Source organism: Rhinatrema bivittatum, chromosome 6, assembly GCF_901001135.1.
Source record: "Rhinatrema bivittatum chromosome 6, aRhiBiv1.1, whole genome shotgun sequence".
NCBI classification, from domain to species: domain Eukaryota; kingdom Metazoa; phylum Chordata; class Amphibia; order Gymnophiona; family Rhinatrematidae; genus Rhinatrema; species Rhinatrema bivittatum.
Genome location: NC_042620.1, coordinates 255,846,781 through 255,869,145, shown reverse-complemented (window position 1 = coordinate 255,869,145; position 22,365 = coordinate 255,846,781). Strand labels below are relative to the sequence as shown.

General features: G+C 46.9%; 1 protein-coding gene across 1 annotated transcript in view; it reads left to right on the top strand.

Annotated features, from left to right (window-relative positions):
* The window catches only part of LOC115094137 (tryptase-like), a 72,088-nt gene that overhangs the window by 18,506 nt on the left and 31,217 nt on the right, over positions 1-22,365 (top strand). The window contains exons 3-4 of the mRNA XM_029606879.1: positions 7,182-7,317; positions 21,852-22,096. Coding sequence (XP_029462739.1) covers positions 7,182-7,317; positions 21,852-22,096 — 381 coding nt within the window. The remainder of the gene's footprint in view (positions 1-7,181; positions 7,318-21,851; positions 22,097-22,365) is intronic.

Below are 22,365 nucleotides of genomic sequence, written 5' to 3'. Positions count from 1 at the left end.
AACCCAGATCAGTTCAGACTCCTGGGCTTTGCCTCCCTGCCAGCCGATGGATACAGAGAAAGTTTCACTGACACTGTACATAACCCAGTGTACCACCTGCAGTCCCTCAGTATTTCTCTGTCTGCAGCAGATGGCAGATGGTGCAAAACCTGTAGTTCTGCAGTCAGGAGACTGTTTTGGATTTATGAGCCTTCCTCCCAGAGGGTTTTTGGGTCTTAGTGGGTCCTTCCCTGTCTGGTTGAGGTGGACGAGCTAGGGGTTGATGACCCTTTTAAATGCTTACTCCTTGATTCCTTGGGGTGTAAATCTGGTGGTCCATATCCCTCCCCTTCATGAGGCTGTTGAGGCAGCTACAGGCTCAGGGAAGCTGTTTTCTTTTAGTTGGTCCCTTTTTTAATTTGACTGATTTTCTTTTTTTCTGCTAGCAGCTCTGTGTTCCATTCTAGGGAGTAGGTATTGTAAGTTTGGTAAAGTTTCGAAGAAAAAGAAGAAGGTCTGTTTTTTTTCTGATTTGCCATGTGGCCTGCACTTCTAGAACCTGAAACTCTGCACCAAAGGAAAGTATTGGTTTCTATGTATCTTTATTTGTACTCAGAGAGTAAAAAAACAAACAAACGAGGAACTAGATAGAGAAATCTGTGCAGCAGCAGGGTTCCAGGATGGAAACTACCTTATCAGCTTGGGGAGCTCAGCAATGGGGTTTTTCAGCAGCTTCTCTGCCTGAGGAAGAGATTGGGTGTTGGCTCCATGGTGCTGAGGGACTCTTCCCTTGCTTGCCGTGAGGTGTTGGTGGTGCTGCAGGTGCAGGGAGGAACAGCATGTGCGTGCAGCAAAAGCATTCGGGGGTCTGTGTCAAGTATGACCGCACCGGTAGAACAAGCCTCCACGGGTGATTGGGTCTGATGCTGAGGCTTTCCCAGTCAGTGCAAGAATGGCGGCCATTTTCTATTCCCTAGTAGTGTCAGCGGAAGAGGCAGGGAAATCCCTTCCTGAACTACCACGGCAGTTCCCAGTTCCGCAGAGAGGCACTTGCACCGAGGAGGAGTCTCTGATTCTGGCAGAGGTCTTCTGCCGGTTTTAATTTGCTTATGTGCAAAAAGTGTTTAGCGAGGTGGTGGCTCTTGGCCCCAGTCTCCATGGATTCTCGGCAAGTCAAGAGGCTTGAACTGTTGAGAAACTCTTCAGGCCAATGATTTTCTGTGCCAGATGTTAAATGGATCCGGGCCTATATGCACTGAAGGTGCAGCAGGTTTTACTTAGCCGTGCGGTAGGCCACTGCAGCAGTTCTTTTCTCACATGCATAGATGAGAACATGCAATCTCACCGCATGGCAGTTGCATGTGCTGGCATCTGTGCGCATAAGGCCACAGCCTAGATTTGAGTGTGTACTCTGCAACCTAGATTTGAGCACATATTTGTGCAAGGTACTTGTGCACGTAAGGCCGCGACCTAGACTGGAGCGTGTATTTGTGTAGCTACTTGTGCACATAAGTCTGCAACCTAAACTCGAGCACGCATTTGTGCAGCTACTTGTGCGCATACAACCATGGCTTATACGAGCGCGTATTTGCGCATGCACTTGTGAGCATATGACCGCAACCTAATCTTGAGTACATATTTGTATGCATCCTGGAGGGTTGTGTGTGTATGCCCGGGTGGCATTGGTGTTTGCATAGGAGGCCACCTAGAGCCAAAGTTCAGGAGAGCTAGGTGCCAGGGACAAACAGGTCCAAGAGCCTTGCTATCTGTGAGGCGTGCCATCTGATAGCAATTCAGTCCTCACTCTCTCTCCGTTTATATAAGTGCTGTTTAGTTGTTTAAAGCGATTTGACTTCTACAGCTTTTATCCATGTTGGGACATCCCCTCAGCCTATGGTGTCTCTGGAGGTGGTGTGGAGGGGGAGGCAAGGCAATGGTCAGTTCTTCTCCCTTGTTCCCGAGTACAGAAGCTTACTTGAGAGAGGATGGAGAGAGCAAGATTGGGCCTATGAGCTCTGGTATAGATCCATCCTCCTCCTCCTGGGTGGAATGTTTCCAGGGCCTGCAGGCCTTTCTGCCGGAGTGCCCAGCAAAGGCAAAGCAACCTACTATGTAGGGATCTTGTGCTTGGGCCTAACATTTGTCAGTCACGGTGGGCAAATGTCACAGGGAGGATGTCCCTGGTAATGTTCAAGGGGGTGTGGATCATGAGACATCAGAGGATTCCAATGGGGAATTGGCTTTCTCACTTCTAGAATTGCATATGATTGAAAGCCGCTTTGGACCCTGCTCAGATTTTTCTTTTTTTTTTTTTTTTTTTACAGAGATGTCTTGCTGAGTTTGTTGGCTAAAGTCCTGAACACACTTACAGGCCGATACAGTACAGTGCGCTCCGATGGAGCGCACTGTTAACCGGCATTTGGACGCATGTTTTCGACGCACTAGCTTTACCCCTTATTCAGTAAGAGGTAATAGCGCGTCGAAAACGCGCGTCCAACTCCCCCGAGATTAATAGCGCCCACAACATGCAAATGCATGTTGATGGCCCTATTAGTCATTTCCGCGCGATACAGTAAGTAAAATGTGCAGCCAAGCCACACATTTTACTTTAAGAAATTAGTGCCTGCCCAAAGGTAGGCGTTAATTTCTGCCAGCACGGGGGAAGTGCACAGAAAAGCAGTAAAAACTGCTTTTCTGTGCACTCTCCGATTTAATAGCATGGCGATATTAAGTCGGAGGCCCCAAAAATTAAAAAAAGTAAAAAATAATAAAAAAAAAAATTTAAAACGGGGCCCACGGCTCGCAGGTTAAAAACCAGACGCTCAATTTTGCCGGTTTCCGGTTTCCGAACCCGTGGCTGTCAGCGGGCTCGAGAACCAACGCTGGGAAAATTGAGCGTCGGCTGTCAAACTCGTTGACCGCCGCCACTCCTGTCCAAAAAGAGGTGCTAGGGACACGCTAGTGTCCCTAGCACATCTTTTTACTGCGGACCCTAATTTAAATAAATTAATTTACTGTATCGCGCACACAGGAGAGTGTCCTGTGCGCGCGCCGGGAGAGCAGGCACTCGCTCTCCTGCGATTTTTACTGTATCAGCCCGTTAATGTAGCCGGAGGTCAATTTTAAGATAAGCATCCTGTTTCTTTTCCCCTGTGTATCCAATTCAAGAGATATTGGATTTAAAGAAGGTAAATGCAACTCTCAATGTTCCTCATTTTCCACATGGAAACTCTGAGGTCCATCATAGCAACAGTACACAAGGCAGAGTTCTTGGCATCTCTCGCCTTGATAGAAGCATATCTGCATATAGCCATCAGATCAGAGCACCAGAGATTCCTGACATTCATGGTCCTAAGGGAACATTTTCGGTTTCAAGCCCTTCCCTTTGGCTGGCGATGACTCCTCATACCTTCACCAAGGTGATGGTAGTGGGAGTAGCTGCCTTGCAGAAGGAGAGTGTGTTGATGTACTGTATCTGGATGACAGGCTTATTCATGCAAAATCAAATGACCTCTGTCGACAATTAGTACAAAAGGTACCAATGTGCTTGAAGTTTCTAGGATAGGTTGTGAAACTAGCAACGAGCTATTTAGTCCTCTTACAAACTTTGGAATATCTGGGGGCTCAGTTCAACATACTGGTAGAGAGAGTGTTTCTCATAAGAGAGATTGCTAAAATTGCAGAGTCAGATTAGGCTTCTGCTAGAGCTTTCGGTGCCCAGGTCTGGGACTATTTACAGGTCTGGTTCTTTGGCATCGACATTGGAATTATTGCATTGGGCATTTGTACATATGCGGCCTCTGCAGGGGGCTCTTCTCCCACTGTAATCCGATACTGGATGAGTTTTTCTTCCTTGTCCGTTAGAGGGGGAAGCTAGAGACAGTCTTTCGTGGTTCTTGCTTGCACCAATCTTGAGCGTGGTGCAGAAATGGAGATTCTGAATTGGATAATAGTCACTACCAATACAAGCCTTTCTGAATGGAGGGTGGTGTGGCAAGATCAGTTGGCGTAGGCCCAGTGGTCGAAACAGGAGGCCTCATGGCCTATCAACCGGTTAGCGACAAGAGTGGTGCATTTCACGTTTCTTGCCTGTCTGCCAAGGTTACGCGGCCTTCCACTGGGATCTTTTCAGACAATGCGACAACGGTAGACTACATCAACCGTCAAGGCGGAACCAAGAATCAGGCAGTGGCTTGAGAGGCCCAGGAGTTTATTCTCTGGGCAGAACAGCACTTGGAGTGGCTGCAGTGTCTTTCATCCCCGGAGTGAACTACGTTCAGATGGATTTTATCAGTTTGAGAAAGTTAGACCCTGGGGAATGAGAGCTGTTGGGGACAGCGATGTGTCTCATTCACAGAAGATGGGGATATCCTGACCAAAAAGAATACCAAGGTGTCGCGGTTTTACAGCTGCTGAACAGAACACGGTACAAAGGAATCGGAGCTCTGATGTTGCCATTGACTCGAGGGATTCTTTTTTTGTCTTCCCTCCCGTGGCCTCTGGTGGACAAGGGATTACGGCGGATAGAAAAACATCTGGGTGGCGTGATCCTGGTAGCTCCAGAATGGCCACATCGACCATGCTTTCCAAATCTGAGCAACATAGCCACAGACAGGCCCCCAAGTTTCAGACATTGGTCGACTGTTTTCCAACAGGGCTCAATATTTTTAGGTCAGGCTGCTTACTTCTGTCTCATGGCTTCGCTTCTGAGAGGAGTTGTCTGAGTTGGAGGGGATATTCCAAAGTGGTTATTTCCACCTTATTGCAGGCTAGGCGATCTTCTATATCCTTGACGTATGGGCGAATTTGGAGGATCTTCGAATCCTGATCTGCTGTTGACGGAGTGCATCCTCAGTCTGTTCAGGCTATGGTGTTGCATATTTTGGCTTTTTTTACAGATAGGTTCTTGTCAAGAAACTGGCCTTTAACTCTCTGAGAGTCCAAGTAGCGATAACGGTTGCCTCCGAGGTAAGTTGCAAGGGTATCCTCTGTCTGCGTATCCGGATATTATACGTTCCTTCAGGGAGCTAAGAACTTGCGTCCTCAGGTGCGGAACACTTGTCCATCTTGGAATCCAAATCTAGTCCTTAGAGGATTGTGTGAGGCTCGGTTTGAACCACTAAAGAGAGCTATAGTTAAAAACTTGTCTCTTAAAGTGATTTTCTTGGTGGCTATTTGTTCAGCCAGGAGAATTTCGGTACTCCAGGTGCTGTCATGGCAAGATTCCTTCCTACAGATGTTTGATTCAGGGGTATCTTATGCATGGTGCCTTCTTTTCTTCCTGAGGTAGTGTTGGTGTTCCATCTTAGACAGTAGAGCTTTCAGCTTTTATGGATTTGGATTCCTCTATGCTCATGCGGGGCGCTTAGGCTCTTAGATTACAGGTATGCATTGAGGTATCTAAAGGTCACTTATGATTTCCGTAGATCGCATGACCTCTTTGTAGATCAGATCACCTCTTTGTACTATAGAGTGGTCCATAGAAGGGAAATAAGTCGTGCGGTGGCTAAGGGAAGTGATTAAGTTGACTTGTATTTCTAAAGGGTGCCTGCTGCCGTGGGGATTTAGTGGTGCACTTGATGCTTTCTCAGGCAACTTCTTGGGCTATGTCACAACAGACATCTCCGCATGAAATTTGCTGGGCAGCTACTAGAAGTCATTGCACACTTTTGCTAGGCATTATCGCTTGGATGTGGGAGATCCGGCTTCCATGTGCTTTAGTTAGAGTGTTCTAAGAGTGGAACTCTCCAGGTCCCACCTAAGTTAAGGGGAACCTAGGTACAGCCCAGGAGTCTGGACTGATCTGAGTACGTACAGGAAAAGGAAAATTGGTTCTTACTTGCTAATTTTCATTACTGGAGTACCACAGATCAGTCCAGAGACCCACCCATTTATTGGGGGGGAGAGTCTGCTGCTTGTACTGTTGCTTTGTATATAGTGCGAGTTGGAGATTTTTCAATGCTGATCGCTTATGTTAAATTTGAGAAACAAGTTTTCCATTGTCTTTTTGCACAACTTCACCTTCTTCCGGCTTGTTGGAGGGGAGTGAGTTTGCTTAGAAATTTAAGGTTCTTTTTGTCATCTTGGCTTGAGTACAGGTCAATAGAGATGTGCTTTGTTTAAACATGTCGGGCTTTGGATCGGGCACTCTGTGGAAAAGTTTGGTTTCCCACGGTTCGTTTTTAATTTTTTAGGTAATTTTCGACGAAGTGCATTAGTGCGTACTAATGGGCTCTACTGCGCACTAACAACCAATTAGTGCGCTCTATCTCTGCATTAGTGCGCACTGCAGTACACCGAACGAGATAGTGCACACTAGCTAGATGTTAGTGTGCAGTAACAGTGCACAGTAACTCCGTTAGTGAGCACTAACAAGAAATAAAAATTTTGCCAAAATTTCGGCAAAAAAACACTTCATATATCGGCGCTACCGAAGCATGACGAATTAGACAATATTGTTGACATTGTCTAATTCATGAAAAACGAATGCACATCCCTACAAGTCAATACTGAGGGACTCCAGGTGGCACACTGGGTTATGTATGGTGTCAGTGAAACTTTCTCTGTCTCCATCTGCTAGCAGGGAGGCAAAACACAGGAGTCTGAACTGATCAGGATTGAAAATTAGCAGGTAAGAACCAATTTTCCTTTAAATCTGCCAGTTGCTAGCTTCATGGAGTGATCCCTAGTCCTAATGTTTGAAAGGGTAAATAATTATTCCCTACTTACCCATTCCTCCCCACTCATGATTTTATCAGTTTCAATCATATCCCCTCTCAGTCATCTCATTTCTGAGCTAAAGAGCCCTAATCTGTTTAGCCTTTCTCCATAAATGAGCTTCTTAATTCCTTTTATCATTTTTGTTACTCTGCTCTGTATCTTTTCTATGTCCACTATGTCTTTTTTGAGCTGGGGCAATCAGAGCTTCACACAAAACTCAAGGTGAGAAGGTTAGGACTCTTTAGCTTGGATAAAAGACGACTGAGAGGGAACATGATAGAAGCTTATAAAATCATGATTGATGTGGAACAGGTAAATAAAAGGCGGTTGCTATTCCAGGTGGTGAGTAACAAGAAATAGGTCTACTTGGGATCTGTCAGGTACTGGCAACCCAGACTGGCCACTGTTGGAGACAGGATATGGGCTTGATGGACCTTGGTCTGACCCAGCATAACATTTCTTAAGTTCTGCTTCTCTTTCAGTTTGCGGTCAAAACTGCTCCCTAGGGAAGGAGGCCTGGCAGTGGCAGGTCAGTATCCAGAGGAATGGTATCCATATCTGTGGAGGGGCCCTTATCAGTAAATCTTGGATCCTGTCCAGTGCAGGCTGCTTTTCAAGGTATGTGCTGAAAGAAAAGTGGCTATTAGCTGACATAACCATACATCTTTAAGTGTCAATGTACATCTACTGAGAATAGACACACATATACACACACACATGTATGTGTTTCTTGTGAGTTTATGTGTGTGCTAGCAGGTCTAGGATCCTTGCAAAAATAATCGAATCAAATAATCATTGGAGATATCACTTGAAGAGTTCCAGTATTTTATTCCAGCATTTCCAAGTTGTGACAGCATACAGGAAAGGTAGTTGCAAACGTGAAAGAGTCAAAGGAAATCTTACTTAGAATTAGGCTAGTGAAGTTGTGCCGGTCTTCCTTTAAAGCTGAGGATAAAAGCCTTTAAAAACGCTGCATTCCTCTCCAAACAGCTGTGATAAAAGGGTATGCGTACGAAGGTTGGTGACCTAAATATTATTTAAAAAGATTATTATCCAAGGTTTGTTTCTAATAGTGACTTAAAAGATTGTCAACATTAAAATCTACCCCAAAACGATTGATATAAACTTAAGCTAACTGCGGGAAAGTTGACTTGTGAGCCATAATACGACTAAAGGTTTTGTCTAAAAATCAAATACAATAATTTACTTGGGGTTGCATCCAAGCGTTGGCCGCAGACAAAACAGTTCGTGAGACATAAGGCATACACAGGGTGCAGCGGAGACATTAGTTAAAAGAGAAAAAATAGACTTACTCAGGGCTATATTCGAGCAGCGAACCGGTCTCCTTCTAAACATTTAGTGCCGATGTGCTAGAGAAGGAAGTTTTAAATGCTGCGGTTCGCGCCAAAAAGTGATGAGGCGCTCGGTGGTGGGAGTGGCCAAAGACTTAACCACGGATCAGTCCAGACACCTGGGTTTTGCCTCCCCTCCAGAATGGAACAAAACCAAACTACATACACCTAACTACCTGTAGTTAGTGTAGCTGAGTTCAAAAAAGGTTTGGATAAGTTCTTGGAGGAGAAGTCCATTAACTGCTATTAATTAAGTTTACTTAGGGAATAGCCACTGCTATTAATTGCATCAGTAGCATGGGATTTCTTGGTGTTTGGGTAATTGCCAGGTTCTTGTGGCCTGGTTTGGCCTCTGTTGGAAACAGGATGCTGGGCTTGATGGACCCTTGGTCTGATCCAGCATGGCAATTTCTTGTGTTCTTATGGACCTTCCCATCTCTAATAAGGCTCAGTCAAACCCCCAACTGGAAACAGAACCCGCTGAACCATGAGAACAAGCGAATGAATAGAATGCAGTAGAAATACCAAGAAAAAAATTGCACGAGCGGACTCTCCATTACTTTAGTGTACACAGCAGCGGGTGGGGCTGGGGACTGATCCGTGGTACTACAGGAATGAAAATTATCAGGTAAGAACTAATTTTCCTTTCCCTGTATGTACCCGGATCAGTCCAGACACCTGGGATGTACCAGAGCTAACTTACCTAGGGTGGGAGCTGGAGATGCCCGCTCGGAGCACTCTTTCCCCAAGTCCCCCGGAATCCGGAGCTTGAACATTCAATCTGTAATGCCTCGCAAATGTGTGTAAAGACTTCCAAGTAGCCGCCCTGCAAATTTCCTGGGGCGAAACTTGATGACATTCTGCCCATGAAGCAGCTTGTGACTGTGTAGAATGGGCATGAAGTCCCGCCGGTATCTTCTTACCACGCAGCAGATATGCGGAACCGATAGCCTCCTTCAGCCAACGAGCTATCATAGTTTTAGAGGCCATATTACCTCGTTTTGGACCACTCCACAAGACAAAGAGATGGTCTGACACACGGAACAGATTCATAACCTCCAGATATCGTAGCAGTGCCCTGCGGACATCCAGTTTCCGTAAATCTTTAACAATGGGATCCAAGTAGTCCAAATCTGAAAAGGATCGACTGATTCAAGTGAAATGACAACACTACCTTCGGAAGAAAAGAAGGGACTGACACACCTGAATCCGAAATCCATAAAAAAGATTCCCTGCACGACAACATCTGTAATTCCGACACCCAATGGGCTGAAGAAATTGCTACCAAAAATACTACTTTCAGCGTGAGATCTTTCAGCGTCGTCCGCTTTATAGGCTCAAAGGGCAGAGCACACAGAGCCGAAAGGACCAAATTGAGGCTCCAGGAAGGACATGGGTGCTGAAGCGGTGGACGTAAGTGCTTTGCTCCTCGAAGAAAACGAGCTACATCTGGATGCAATGCCAATGCTACCCCCTGGATCTTACCTCTAAGATAACTGAGCACTGCAACCTGTACTTGGAGTGAACTATAGGATAGACCATTAGAAAGTCTGGCTTGAAGGAAACACAGAATGTCCGATTCTGACGCTCACATAGAATTTACCATGCGGTCCATACACCAGGCTTCAAAAACTTTCCAGACTCTGACATAAGCCAGGGATGTAGACAGTTTATGCGATTGCAACAACATACATAAGAATAACCTTTGTTCTTTAACCATTGCTTTCAAAAGCCAAGCAGCTAGACAGAAGCGATCCGCCTCTTCCAAACAGACGGGGCCTTGATAAAGAAGAGCCGTGGATTCCCGAAACCGTATGAGCTCCACGGTGGTCAGATTGAGCAGACCCACAAACCAGGGGTGTCTCAGCCACTCTGGAGCTACTAGGATCACCTCTGCTGGATGGAGCTCTATACAATGGATCAGCTTGCCTATCAGAGGCCAGGGAGGAAACACGTATAGTAAGATGTTCGCTGGCCAGGAAAGAATCAGGGCATCGACGCCTTCGGCGCCGGTCTCTCTGCGACGACTGTAAAAGCATGGAGCCTTGGCATTCTTGAATGTGGCCATCAGATCCATGCATGGCATGCCCCACATGTCACATAAGAGCTGGAAAACCTCGTCGGACAACTCCCATTCCCCGGGATCGAGACGGTGACAACTGAGGAAGTCTGCCTGCACGTTGTCTACTCCGGCAATGTGAGATGCCACAATGCTTACGAGGTGCTGTTCCACCCAGTTCATCAACTGCTGCTCCTCCATTGCCACTGGTCGACTCTTGGTTCCCCCTTAGTGATTGATATAAGCTACCATGGTTGCATTGTCTGAGAGGATTCTGACCGACTTTCCCCGAAGGAGTGGGAGGAAGGCTTGTAAGGCTAGGGCCGCTACTTTAGTCTCCAATCAACCACTGACATTCTTCTACGGACCACTGCCCCTGCACTGACTTCCCCAGACAAACTGCTCCCCAGACAGAGAGACTGGCATCTGTGGTGACTACTGTCCAGTTGGGCATCACCAGGGGAACTCCATGCTCCAGATGTTCCGAGATGAGCCACCAGTCGAGACTGCCTCTCGCTGAGTCTGTAAGTGGAAGCGCCAGGTGAAACTGTTCTGAAACAGGATTCCAGCAGGACAGCAATGCTGATTGTAATGAACGCATATGGGCAAAGGCCCAGGGTACCAATTCTAGAGTGGACCTTCAAGTAATCTCTCACCTTGGGGACCCGCATGGATAACAAGCCCCTCACCTGTCCCTGCAGCTTGAGCACATGTTCTGTAGTGTGGAACACTCTCTCCTGCCCCATGTCGAACAGGGCCCCCAGAAATTCCAAAGACTGAGAGGGGGTCAGACGACTCTTGGCAAGGTTGACCACCCAGCCGAGCGATCTCAAAAGTTGTAGCACACTGCGGATAGCTGTCCAACACAGAACCTCAGATTTCACCCGAATCAGCCAATCGTCCAGATAGGGATGTACCAACAAGCCTTTCCTCCGGAGTTGTGCCACTACCACAACCATTACCTTGGTGAAAGTTCTGGGGGCGGTAGCGAGGTCGAAAGGAAGAGCCCAGAACTGGTAGTGACATCCCAGAATGCAGAACCTGAGGAACTTCTGGTGGGAAGACATGATGCCAATATGGAGATATGCCTCCGGGAGATCCAGAGAAGCCAGGAACTCTCCCTGCCGTACTGAGGCGATGACTGACTGAAGAGTCTCCATTCGGAAACATGGAACCCAAAGGCATCTGTTGATTCTTTTTAGATCTAAGATCATTGGAAAGTACCTTCCTTTTTGGGGATAATGAAGTAAATGGAATAGCGGCCTTTCCGTTGTTCCGTGGACGGAACCGGCGTTATAGCTCCCAAGTCCATGAGGAGTTGTAGCTTTTCTCGATACTCGCATGGAGAGATCAGGAACTTGTCCCACGGGCGTCGTACAAAATCTAAAGCGTAACCTTGACTTATCACAGTGAGGACCCACTGGTCCGATGTCAGCTTGGTCCATTCCTCGAAGAAAAACGACGATAGTCTGGCTCCCACGACTGGCACTGAGGAATGGACCAGCAGTATCTCATTGTGAGGACTTAGCTCCAGCAGTAGACTGGGAGTTACCGGGTCTGCCGAAACGTCTGCCTCGAAACTGAGACCACGACTGTTGTCTGCTGGACCCTGGGCGAAAGGACGGCCCGGATGATCTCGCCGGTCGGGGTCTCCTACTACCCCGGAAACAAAAGCGAGTTAGAAAGGATCTTCTCGATCTGGGACTGTCCTCCGGCAGTTTATGAACCTTGTTCTCCCCCAGAGATTGGATCATGTCTTCCAAATCCTTGCCAAACAGCAACTTGCCTTTAAAGGGAAGCGAGCCAAGCTGAGCCTTGGACGAGACATCCATTGCCCAATTCTGCAGCCACAGAAGCCTATGCACGGAGATCACGGAGACTATGGATCTAGCCGACGTCTGCAACAAATCATAGAGTGCATCGGTGCTGGAAGCGATAACTGCTTCCAGATGACCTGCCTGAAGAGCCTCCCCCTCCGAGAGGCCGGCATTGGACTGGAGCTGCTGGGCCCAATGAAGACCCGCTTGCAGAGCAAAATTACTGCACATTGCTGTTTGAACCCCCAGCACTGATACCTCAAAAACTTTCTTGAGCTGGAGTTCCAATTTTTTGTCCTGCAGGTCCTTGAAGGCCATTGCCCCCGTGTCTGGGATAGTGGTTCTCTTGGTGAGGGCCAACACCGCTACATCCACCTTAGGAACTCTCAGCAGATCCAATGCCTCCTCCATCGCTTTACTGACCTTCAACCCAAAGTCCGGGGTGTCCCATTCTCTAAACAGCAGATACGTTGCAGAGAAATGGAAAGGGAAGGAAACGGTAGGACCCCTGAGGCCCAGCAACACCGGATCCATAACTCCCAGCCGAGACTCAGCCGGCGGGGCTTCCAAGCCTAACTCCCCCAGGATGGCCAGAATAAGCGGATTCAATTCCTCTTTCTTAAAGAGGCAAACCACCTTCGGGTCTTCGCCTTCCATAGCCAGAGACCCTTGGCTCACGTCCTGCTGTGGATCTGCGTCCCCCATCGCCCCCCCCCCTCCCCGGAGGCTTGTGCTGTGGATCTGGTTCGTCCTGGGACATGGAGTCCGAATCTGTCCCATCTGGCATAGACCTCAAGGGCCCTTATGGAGCTCCGAACCTCCTTTAGAGCTGGCCCGCTTCTTCAATTTGCTGTGCGGAGACTACAAAGTGATTTTCTCCTGTTTCTTCCCTGCCTTTTTTGCTTTAAAAGCTTTTGCAGCAGTAGCATGAAATCCAACGAAAAGGAGGAATCAGAAGAGGAACCATTAGCCCCCTCAGGGCGATCCTCTGTGGCAGGAGAGTTTGGGCCTGCTGGCACATCCCCCCCCAGGAATAATTTGTTGCGGAGATAGTGGGGGTGGTAAAACCCCTCACCCATCGCGGCCCGCATGGCTGCCTGAAAACTACCCAAAATGGCCTCCGTTCCCGCGCTCAGCAGGAACAGAACAGCTGGGGCTGTGCAGCCTGCCGGGTAGCCATGTGGAGGGACGAGGAGCCCGATGCAGACCCTCCCGAGGCAAAACTATGAGGCCTTCTCCTCATAGCACTTAAAAAGCTCAACCTCACGTGCATCCCTATTACCACCCCCCCTCCTAGAAATAGGCCTATTTAAATCCCAAAACCTCCAAATCCTATTACTATATGCCCCTCCCAACTGCCTAGGTCAAAACCTCTCCACCCTCATCGAAACCATCTCCTCACAAATCAACATGGACCTACCAGCCATAATATTAGGAGATTTCAACCTCCACATGGACTCCTCCCCACTACAACCACAATGCAAACTTCTCCTCAACACCATGAACACGATGGACTTCAAGCAAATCATTCACTCCCCGACGCAAAAATCAGGACACACCCTTGACCTGATTTTCATCAACAGCAAAATCTCAACCTCCAACAGACCACCTACCACCACCAGCATTCCCTGGTCCGACCACAAACTCATTCAGACCTCACTACACTTCAAAACCTACCATCCCACACCAAATAACTCAAAACAATACATCTGCTTCCCTAAACCATGCCCCAGCGATGTCCTTGCTGAAGACCTCCCCAGCACCCTAACCACACTAGACCTCAAAGATCCAAACACCGCCATAAATTCCTGGATTGACATTAACGCAGAAATCGCCAAAACCAAATGCCCCATCATATCCAAAGCAATCCCCAACAGCAACTCCTACAAAACTCCATGGTACACCCTTGAACTGAAAAACACCAAAAGTCTCCTCCGTCAAGCTGAAAAAACCTGGAGAAGAAATCCCACTCCTCCTCACCTTGACAGATATAGAACACTCCTCTACATTTACAGAACTGACATTGACAAAGCCAAGCGTGAATTCTACGGAAAAAAAATTAATCAACACCAACACAACCCCAGAGCACTATTTGAATTCATTGCCAAACTGACGCAACCCAACCACCTTGCCCCATCTTCAGACAGCAACGCAAAGACCTGCGATGAACTTGCCCGTTTCTTCTCTGAGAAAATCACCAAACTCATAACTCCCACCCTCCACACCAAAGAAGAATCACCAACCCCATCCAGCAAAACACAACCCATCTGGACCAACTTTGAGCCCATCGCCTCAACCGAAGTAAAGAAGATCATCCAGAAAATCAACCCAGCATCACACCCCATCGACCCAATCCCAGTCAAGACTCTCAAACTCATCCCTGATATTATCGCCAAACCCATCGCAGACATAATCAACACCTCACTTGAACAAGGCATCTTCCCAGAAGCTCTGAAATGTGCCATAATTAAACCCATCCTCAAAAAACCACATCTCAACCCCTCCGACCTCTCCAACTACAGACCTATCTCAAATCTCTCCTTCATATCTAAGATCATTGAGAAACACGTGAACCTCCAACTATCTGACCACCTAGAACAGGGGTCAGGAACCTTTTTGGCTGAGAGAGCCATAAACGCCACATATTTTAAAATGTAATTCCATGAGAGCCATACAATATGTTTAAAATTAAATACAAGTAAATGTGTGCATTTTATGTAAGATCACACTTTTAAAGTACAATAAGTCTCTGAAAATATTACACCAGGCCTTAAGACACCAATACATCTCCTATTAGGAAAACGGACCAAGTCAGGCTGCTATAGAGTCCTACACAGAAACTACACGCCAGCAGAAAACCTCACGTGAATCACGTGCTGACCCTCACCTAACATAGAATAAAGAGACCAAAACGCATAACTAGAAGCATGCAGAAAAAACTGAATTGGAAACTGCAACAAGCCAGAGTATCTATATGCAGTGTAACAAAGGAAAAAAGAAACATCACCCATCCTTATAAAACAAATCAAGAAATATAAAATCATCAGCAGTAAAACTGTACTAACAAAAAGAACATATTTCGAAACAGCTGATGAGTGGAATATCCAATAATTAAAAACTCATATAAAAAATTTCCAGATACCAACAAAATATTTCAAAATATCAGACACAAAGACCCAGTAATGAAAAATAATAAGGATACAAAAATTTTTTTGCTCTGCATACCTGGGAACGTTTGATATCCAGGTGTCCTGAGATTGTTCTGAATTAGCAGGAGGAGGGGTGGTTTGCTTGGAACTTTCTCCTCTCTCAGTCACATACCAGTGCTCTCTCTCACACTGGCTCTCAATTACACACCTATACACACATGCTCTCAGTCACTCACATATATACACATGCTTTTTCTCTTTCACTTATATAGGCTCTTAATTACACATTTACACACATGCTGTCTATCTTTTCACGCTTACACACACACACAGGCTTTCAATCACATAAATACATGCTGTCTTTTTCTCTCACACACAGACTCTCATTCACATGCTTATAAACATGTCCTCTCTTTCTCTCATTTACACACAGGCTCTCAATCACATACTCACATGCTCCCTCACCTAAATCAGCTCTCAATCACACACAGACACACATGGTCTCTCTCTCTCATTTAAACACAGGCTCTCAATCACATACTCACATGCTCCATCACTTAAACCAGCTCTCAATCACACACAGACACACATGATCTCTCTCTTACTTATACACACAGGCTCTTAATCATACATACACATGATTTCTCTCACACACAAAGGATCTCAATCATACACACATACTCTTTCACACAAACAGGTTTTCAATCACAAACTTACACATACAGGTTCCCAATCGTAAAATTACATTCATGCTCTCTCTCTCACAGGCAGGCTCTCAATCACAGACATACTCTCTTTCACATATACAGGCTCTCAATCATTCACATACATGCAATCTCTCACTCACACACACAGGATCTCAAACACACATGCTTGCTCGCTCATTCACTCTCTCTCTCCCCCACCCCCACCCCGGGAACTCGCGGCAGCAGCAGCCTCCTCCCAATGCTAACCCCCTTCATTTTCAGCCCTCGCGAAGGAGGAGTCCCATCGGCCGCAGTTGAAGCTCTTCTTTATTTTCCTCCGAGCCGTGCTGCACAGTCTTCTTTTCGTCGGACCGACGCTGACCACACTAGCGTGGTCTCTTCTTCCCGCACACGCACCCGATGCTCACCACTTCCTCTTCCCGGGGGGGGGGGGGGGCGGGAAGAAGAGAGCATGCCGGTGCCGCCGACTCCAGCTATTCTGCCGCGTTCCGCCCGGGCTGACAGCATTTTAAGCCCGGGCGGAGGAGGACCGGGGAGCAGCTGGGTCAGCGGGGGACTGGAAAGTGTGGCGACACACTGATTTAGATTTGTTTGCGAGCCAGATGCAGCCATCAAAAGAGCCATATCTGGCTCGCGAGCCATGGGTTCCCGACCCCTGACCTAGAAAATCAAAACATCCTGTACCCCACCCAACATGGCTTCAGAAAATCCCTCAGCACCGAGACTCTCCTCTTATCACTCACAGACACAGCACTGAGAGGCATCGACACCGGTCACTCTTACCTTCTCATCCTACTGGACATCTCTGCCGCCTTCGACACCGTAAACCATGACATACTCATGACACGACTGGTGGAGATCAGCCTAAGTGAAAACACCCTCAACTGGTTTCGATCATACCTATCCAACAGATCCTACAAAGTTCGCCTCAACAACTGCAAATCAGACCAATTCCCACTCCCCCTCGGAGTCCCACAAGGATCATCCTTCTCATCGACCCTGCTCAATATATATATGCTCCTGCTCTGTAAATTCCTCTCTAGCCTGGACCTCGTATTCTACATCTATGCAGATGACATCTAGATTTTTCTCCCCATCAAAGAAAGCTTAACCAACACCATCGCACTCTGGGACTCCCTCTCCATCCAAATAAAGAACCTCCTCATGCAGATATCCCTCACCCTCAACCACAAAAAAACTGAAATCCTACACATATCAAACAAACCCTCATCCAAAACCAGCAAAGACATCACCTCCAGCCAACCATACACCTCCCTCACCAATGAGGATAGAGATCTCAGCATCTCCCTTGACTCAAATCTCAACATGAAAAAACACATCAGCATGACAATCAAAGAGGGCTTCTACAAACTACAAGTCCTCAAAAAACTCAAACCACTTCTTTTCCACAATGATTACCCCACAGTACTACAATCCCTCATACTAACCAAGTTGGACTACTGTAACTCCCTCCTCCTCGGACTGCCTGCCTCCACCACAAAACCTCTCCAGCTGCTTCAAAACGCAGCAGCCAGATCTCTCACAAACATCAACCGTTCCTCACACATCATCCCCATACTAAAAGAACTACACTGGCTCCCCATATCACACAGTTCACAATACAAAATTCTCACCATACTTCACAGAACCATCAACAACCAAAAAATCAATTGGACCAAAGACCCTCCCCAACTACACCACAGCCAGAAAAACCTGCGATCCCAAAACACAGGCCTGCTTATCATACCCCACACAAAACTAGCGCACCTCACCTCCACCAGACAACGCACCTTCTCTGTAGTTGGCCCCACTCTCTGGAACAAGCTTCCCTCCCAACTCAGACTGGAACCCTCCATACAATCAATCAAAAAGCAATTAAAAACATAGCTATTCCACAAAGCCTACCAACACACAACCTAATCACCCCACCCCTCCCTCTCTCCTCACTCCACGCCCCCTCACCTCCCCTTCTCCCCAGTCCCCCCAGTCCCCTCCCTCAGATACCTTAAGCTCCCAGTTAAATCAGGAACTTGTCACTCTGCATACTTTGAATCTTAGACTCTCTATTGCATATATTGTATATACTGCCTCTGATATTGAGACTCCCCACTCCAGTTCTAAAACTGAAATTACAATAACCATCCTTTAATATCTATCGTTATACTTGTTAAATGTTCACCCACCAAGGTTTATTGCTAGTCGTTTCAATGTTCCCAATTAAAATTAACGTTACAATGTATAAATAGTACCAATTAAAGTTAATGTTACAATGTATAAATAGTACGACCTCCAGTCCTACTATTCCAGCTGTTATAATGTGAACCGATGTGATGTACGCCAATGAATGTTGGTATATAAAAGCAAATAAATAAATAAATAAATAAAACGGAGGGTCCTTCACCTCCGGGCAAGCAATCAGCGCACAGGCCCTCTCTGGACAGACGCGTGCGCGCAGAGCCGCACGCGCGGCATGACGACCCCCGAAGCATCCCTGCCGCAGCTAAAAGTTCAAGAAAACAGTGGCAAAAAGCAGCGAAACACAGCTAGAATGGTGGCGCAGAGAAGCGGGGAAAGCAAGAAAAGCACCGGAGAGTCGGCGCGCAAAAATAAAACTTTTTTTTTTCTTATAGGTAAAAACTTGCCCGATCACTGTCCCTGGTTCTGGCAAAGCTCCTGCTCCTGCTGGGGTGAGTGAGAAAGGCTCCCCGGTATCACCCCAGAGCTGCTAACAAATGGCTACAGGGTCCTCAACCCTTTCAAGCAGCTGTCTTACCACACCAGGGGGGATGGTCCCCTCAGGACTTAACAACCCCCTAGGAAACTGATAGATTCTCTCTCGCCAAACTCCTATTTATTTATTTATTTATTTATTTATTTATTTATTTATTTATGACCTGTAGAAATTAAAAGCACATCACCCCTTAACATCCTACCCGTACAATCCTGTTTTTTTTGTTTGTTTTTTTTTTACAATCTAATAATTAGAAGAGACTGTGGGTTTTGCACCTCCACCATCTGCTGGAGACAGAAAGACTGAGGGACTGTGGGTGGCACCTTGGTATATATGGCAGGGTTGTTTTAAAACTTCTCTGTCTCCATTTGCTGGAGGGGAGGCAAAACCCAGGTGTCTAGACTGATCCGGGTATGTACAGGGAATGAGAGTTTGATCATTCCTCTGTACGCCACTACCAGACATATAGGGGCGGATTTTATAAGGGTTGCGCGCATAATATACATGCGTAACCCTTTTAAACCCATCCTGTGCGCGCCAAGCCTATTTTGCATAGGCTCAGTAACGCGGGCATGTCCCGGGGCTTGAAAAAGGGGTAGGGGTGTGGCCAGAGGCCTCTGAAGGCCCACTAGGCCGGGAGATCGTGCCGCTGGCACTTGGCCGGCACGCACAACCTACGTCTGCCTAGAGGCAGGCACAACTTAAATAATAAAGGTAGGGGAGGATTTAGGTAGGGCTGGGGGGCGGGTTAGATAGAGGAAGGGAGGGGAAGGTGGGGGGGGGGTTTCAAAAGGAAAGTTCCCTCCAAGGCCGCTCTGATTTCAGAGCGGCCTCGGAGGGAACGGGGAAAGCCATCAGGGCTCCCCTAGGGCTCGGCGCGCACAAGTTGCACAAGTGTGCACCCCCTTGAGCGTGCCAACCCTGGATTTTATATCATGCGGGCGGCTGTGCGCACGTTATAAAATCAGGCACAGATTTGAAAATCTGGCCCATAGTGAATACACTAATACATTTAAAGGATGCTAATTAGACACATTCCTACTCCCATAACAACCTAAAACTTAACTAGGAACTGAACAAATTTGAGATGAAGGCAGCAGTCCAGCAGCAAGAGGGAGGCCTCCCAGTCTTTTGCATTGAGTGTCACATGTATGACTTTTTATCTGCCGGTAAGAAGTTGTACGTGTGCATCCAATGCAAAGAGCTCCTGTCTCTCAGAGAACGAGTCCAATCGCTGGAGGCTAGCGTGGCAGATCTGGAGGAGCTGAGGCAGACAGAGAAAGGTATATAGATGAGACCTTCAGGGACATAGTAGCCAATTCCCAACTTCAGACTGGCAGCCCCGGTGCTGCCTTGGAGGAAGAAAGTCTCATGATCAGAGAGCATCAACCTGGTGCAGCAGGAAAGGATCCTGTAGCAAGGACCTGCTCTCCAGGTGGTACATTGTCCTTTTGCACCAAGGATGTGTCTCCCAGGGCTACTGCCCAGGAGGGAAGGGTTAGGTCGGCCGTCATAGTTGGTAATTCGATTATTAAGAATGTAGACAGCTGGGTGGCTGGTGGGCATGAGCATCGCCTGGTAACATGCCTACCTGGTGGAAAGGTGGTGGACCTCTCGTGCCACCTAGATAGGATTTTAGACAGTGCTGGGGAGGAGCCGGCTGTCATGGTACAAGTGGGCACCAACGACATAGGAAAATGTGGGAAGGAGGTTCTGGAAGCCAAATTTAGGCTCTTAGGAAGAAAGCTGAAATCCAGAACTTCCAGGGTAGTATTCTCTGAAATGCTCCCTGTTCCACTTGCAGGTCCCCAGAGGCAGGCAGAGCTCCGGAGCCTCAATGAGTGGATGAGACTATGGTGCAAGGAAGAGGGATTCAGTTTTGTAAGGAACTGGAGAACTTTTTGGGGAAAGGGGAGTCTTTTCCAACGGGATGGGCTCCACTTTAACCAGGGTGGAACCAGACTGTTGGTGCTTACCTTTAAAAAAGAAATAGAGCTGCTTTTAAACTAGAACAAAGGTGAACGCAGACACTCGCTCAGCAGTGCAAGGTTCGGAGGGAGGTATCTTCAAAGAATACTAATGATGCAAGGAAGAGGGATTACATCACAAGCAGATTGTGATACATTGCAGGAGGACTTGCAAGACTTGAAGATTGGACATCCAAATGGCAGATGAAATTTAATATGGACAAGTGCAAGGTGATGCATATAGGGAAAAATAACCCTTGCTGTAGTTACACGATGTTAGGTTCCATATTAGGAACTACCACCCAGGAAAAAGATCTAGGCATCATAGTGGATAATACTTTAAAATCGTCAGCTCAGTGTGCTGCAGCAGTCAAAAAAGCAAATAGAATGTTGGGAATTATTAGAAAGGGAATGGTGAATAAAAAGGAAAATGTCAATGCCTCTGTATCGCTCCATGATGAGACCGCACCTTGAATACTGTGTACAATTCTGGTCGCCGCATCTCAAAAAAGATATAGTTGCAATGGAGAAGGTACAGAGAAGGGTGACCAAAATGATAAAGGGAATGGAACAGCTCCCCTATGAGGAAAGGCTAAAGAGGTTAGGACTTTTCAGCTTGGAGAAGAGAAGGCTGAGGGGGGATATGATACAGGTGTTTAAAATCATGAGAGGTCTAGAATGGGTAAAAGTGAATCGGTTATTTACTCTTTTGGATAATGGAAGGACTAGGGGTCACTCCATGAAGTTAGCATGGGGCACATTTAAAACTAATCAGAGAAAGTTCTTTTTCACTCAACGCACAATTGAGCTCTGGAATTTGTTGCCAGGGGATGTGGTTAGTGCAGTTAGTGTAGCTGGGTTTAAAAAAAGGTTTGGATAAGTTCTTGGAGAAGTCCATTACCTGCTATTAATTAAGTTAACTTAGAAAATAGCCACTGCTATTACTAGCATCAGTAGCATGGGATAGACTTAGTTTTTGGGTACTTGCCAGGTTCTTATGGCCTGGATTGGTCACTGTTGGAAACAGGATGCTGGACTTGATGGACCCTTGGTCTGACCCAGTATAGCTGGCATGTTCTTATGTTCTTATTATTTGTTTCAGTCATTTTTGCAAGGATCCTAGAACTGCTAGCACTATACCTGTCAGTTCATGGTTTGCTACTGTCCAGTAGACCGCTCTCCAGCTTCAGGCCATTATTTGCAGTATATATGTGTGTTCATATAGATATGTATCACCATACATGCCTATTTCTACTACTTCTACTATTTCTGTAGCTGTGTATGTATTGCATATATATCTGTGGGAGGGGAGTGGTGATGTCTTAAACTACTTACAGCTCACAAGATGTTGATGTTCTCTCCTCTCTTAGCCTGGGCAATACTTCAGAATGGCGGGTATCTCTGAGGTGGACCAATCAGACAAACCTGAACATCTCGAGGATCATCAGACATCCCTCTTATTCCCTGGAGATCTCGGGTTATGACATTGCCCTGGTACAGCTGAACCATGACATCTCCTACACCAATCTTTCCATCGGTCTCCCACAGTATTCAGATGAGGTCCCCGATGGAACCCACTGCTTCCTTTCTGGTTGGGAGAAGGTGGATAAATCCAGTGAGTGCACTTGAATCCTAATCCTGACTTTATCTTTGATACTTTGTCTGTGATCTTGGCAAGTCACTTTCTCTCCTTGTGCCTCACTTCCTAGTCCTTAGCTCTGCGCTTGACCTTGGGACAAATCACTTACGGGCAGATTTTAAATGCCCGGCGCATGTGTATTCCGGCCTTTACACACGTGGCCTGGCCTTGTGTGCACCGGGGTGAATTTTCCAAGAGGGCCCGGCCATGCACGTAAAGGCCGGTATATACTCAAGAGCCAGGCT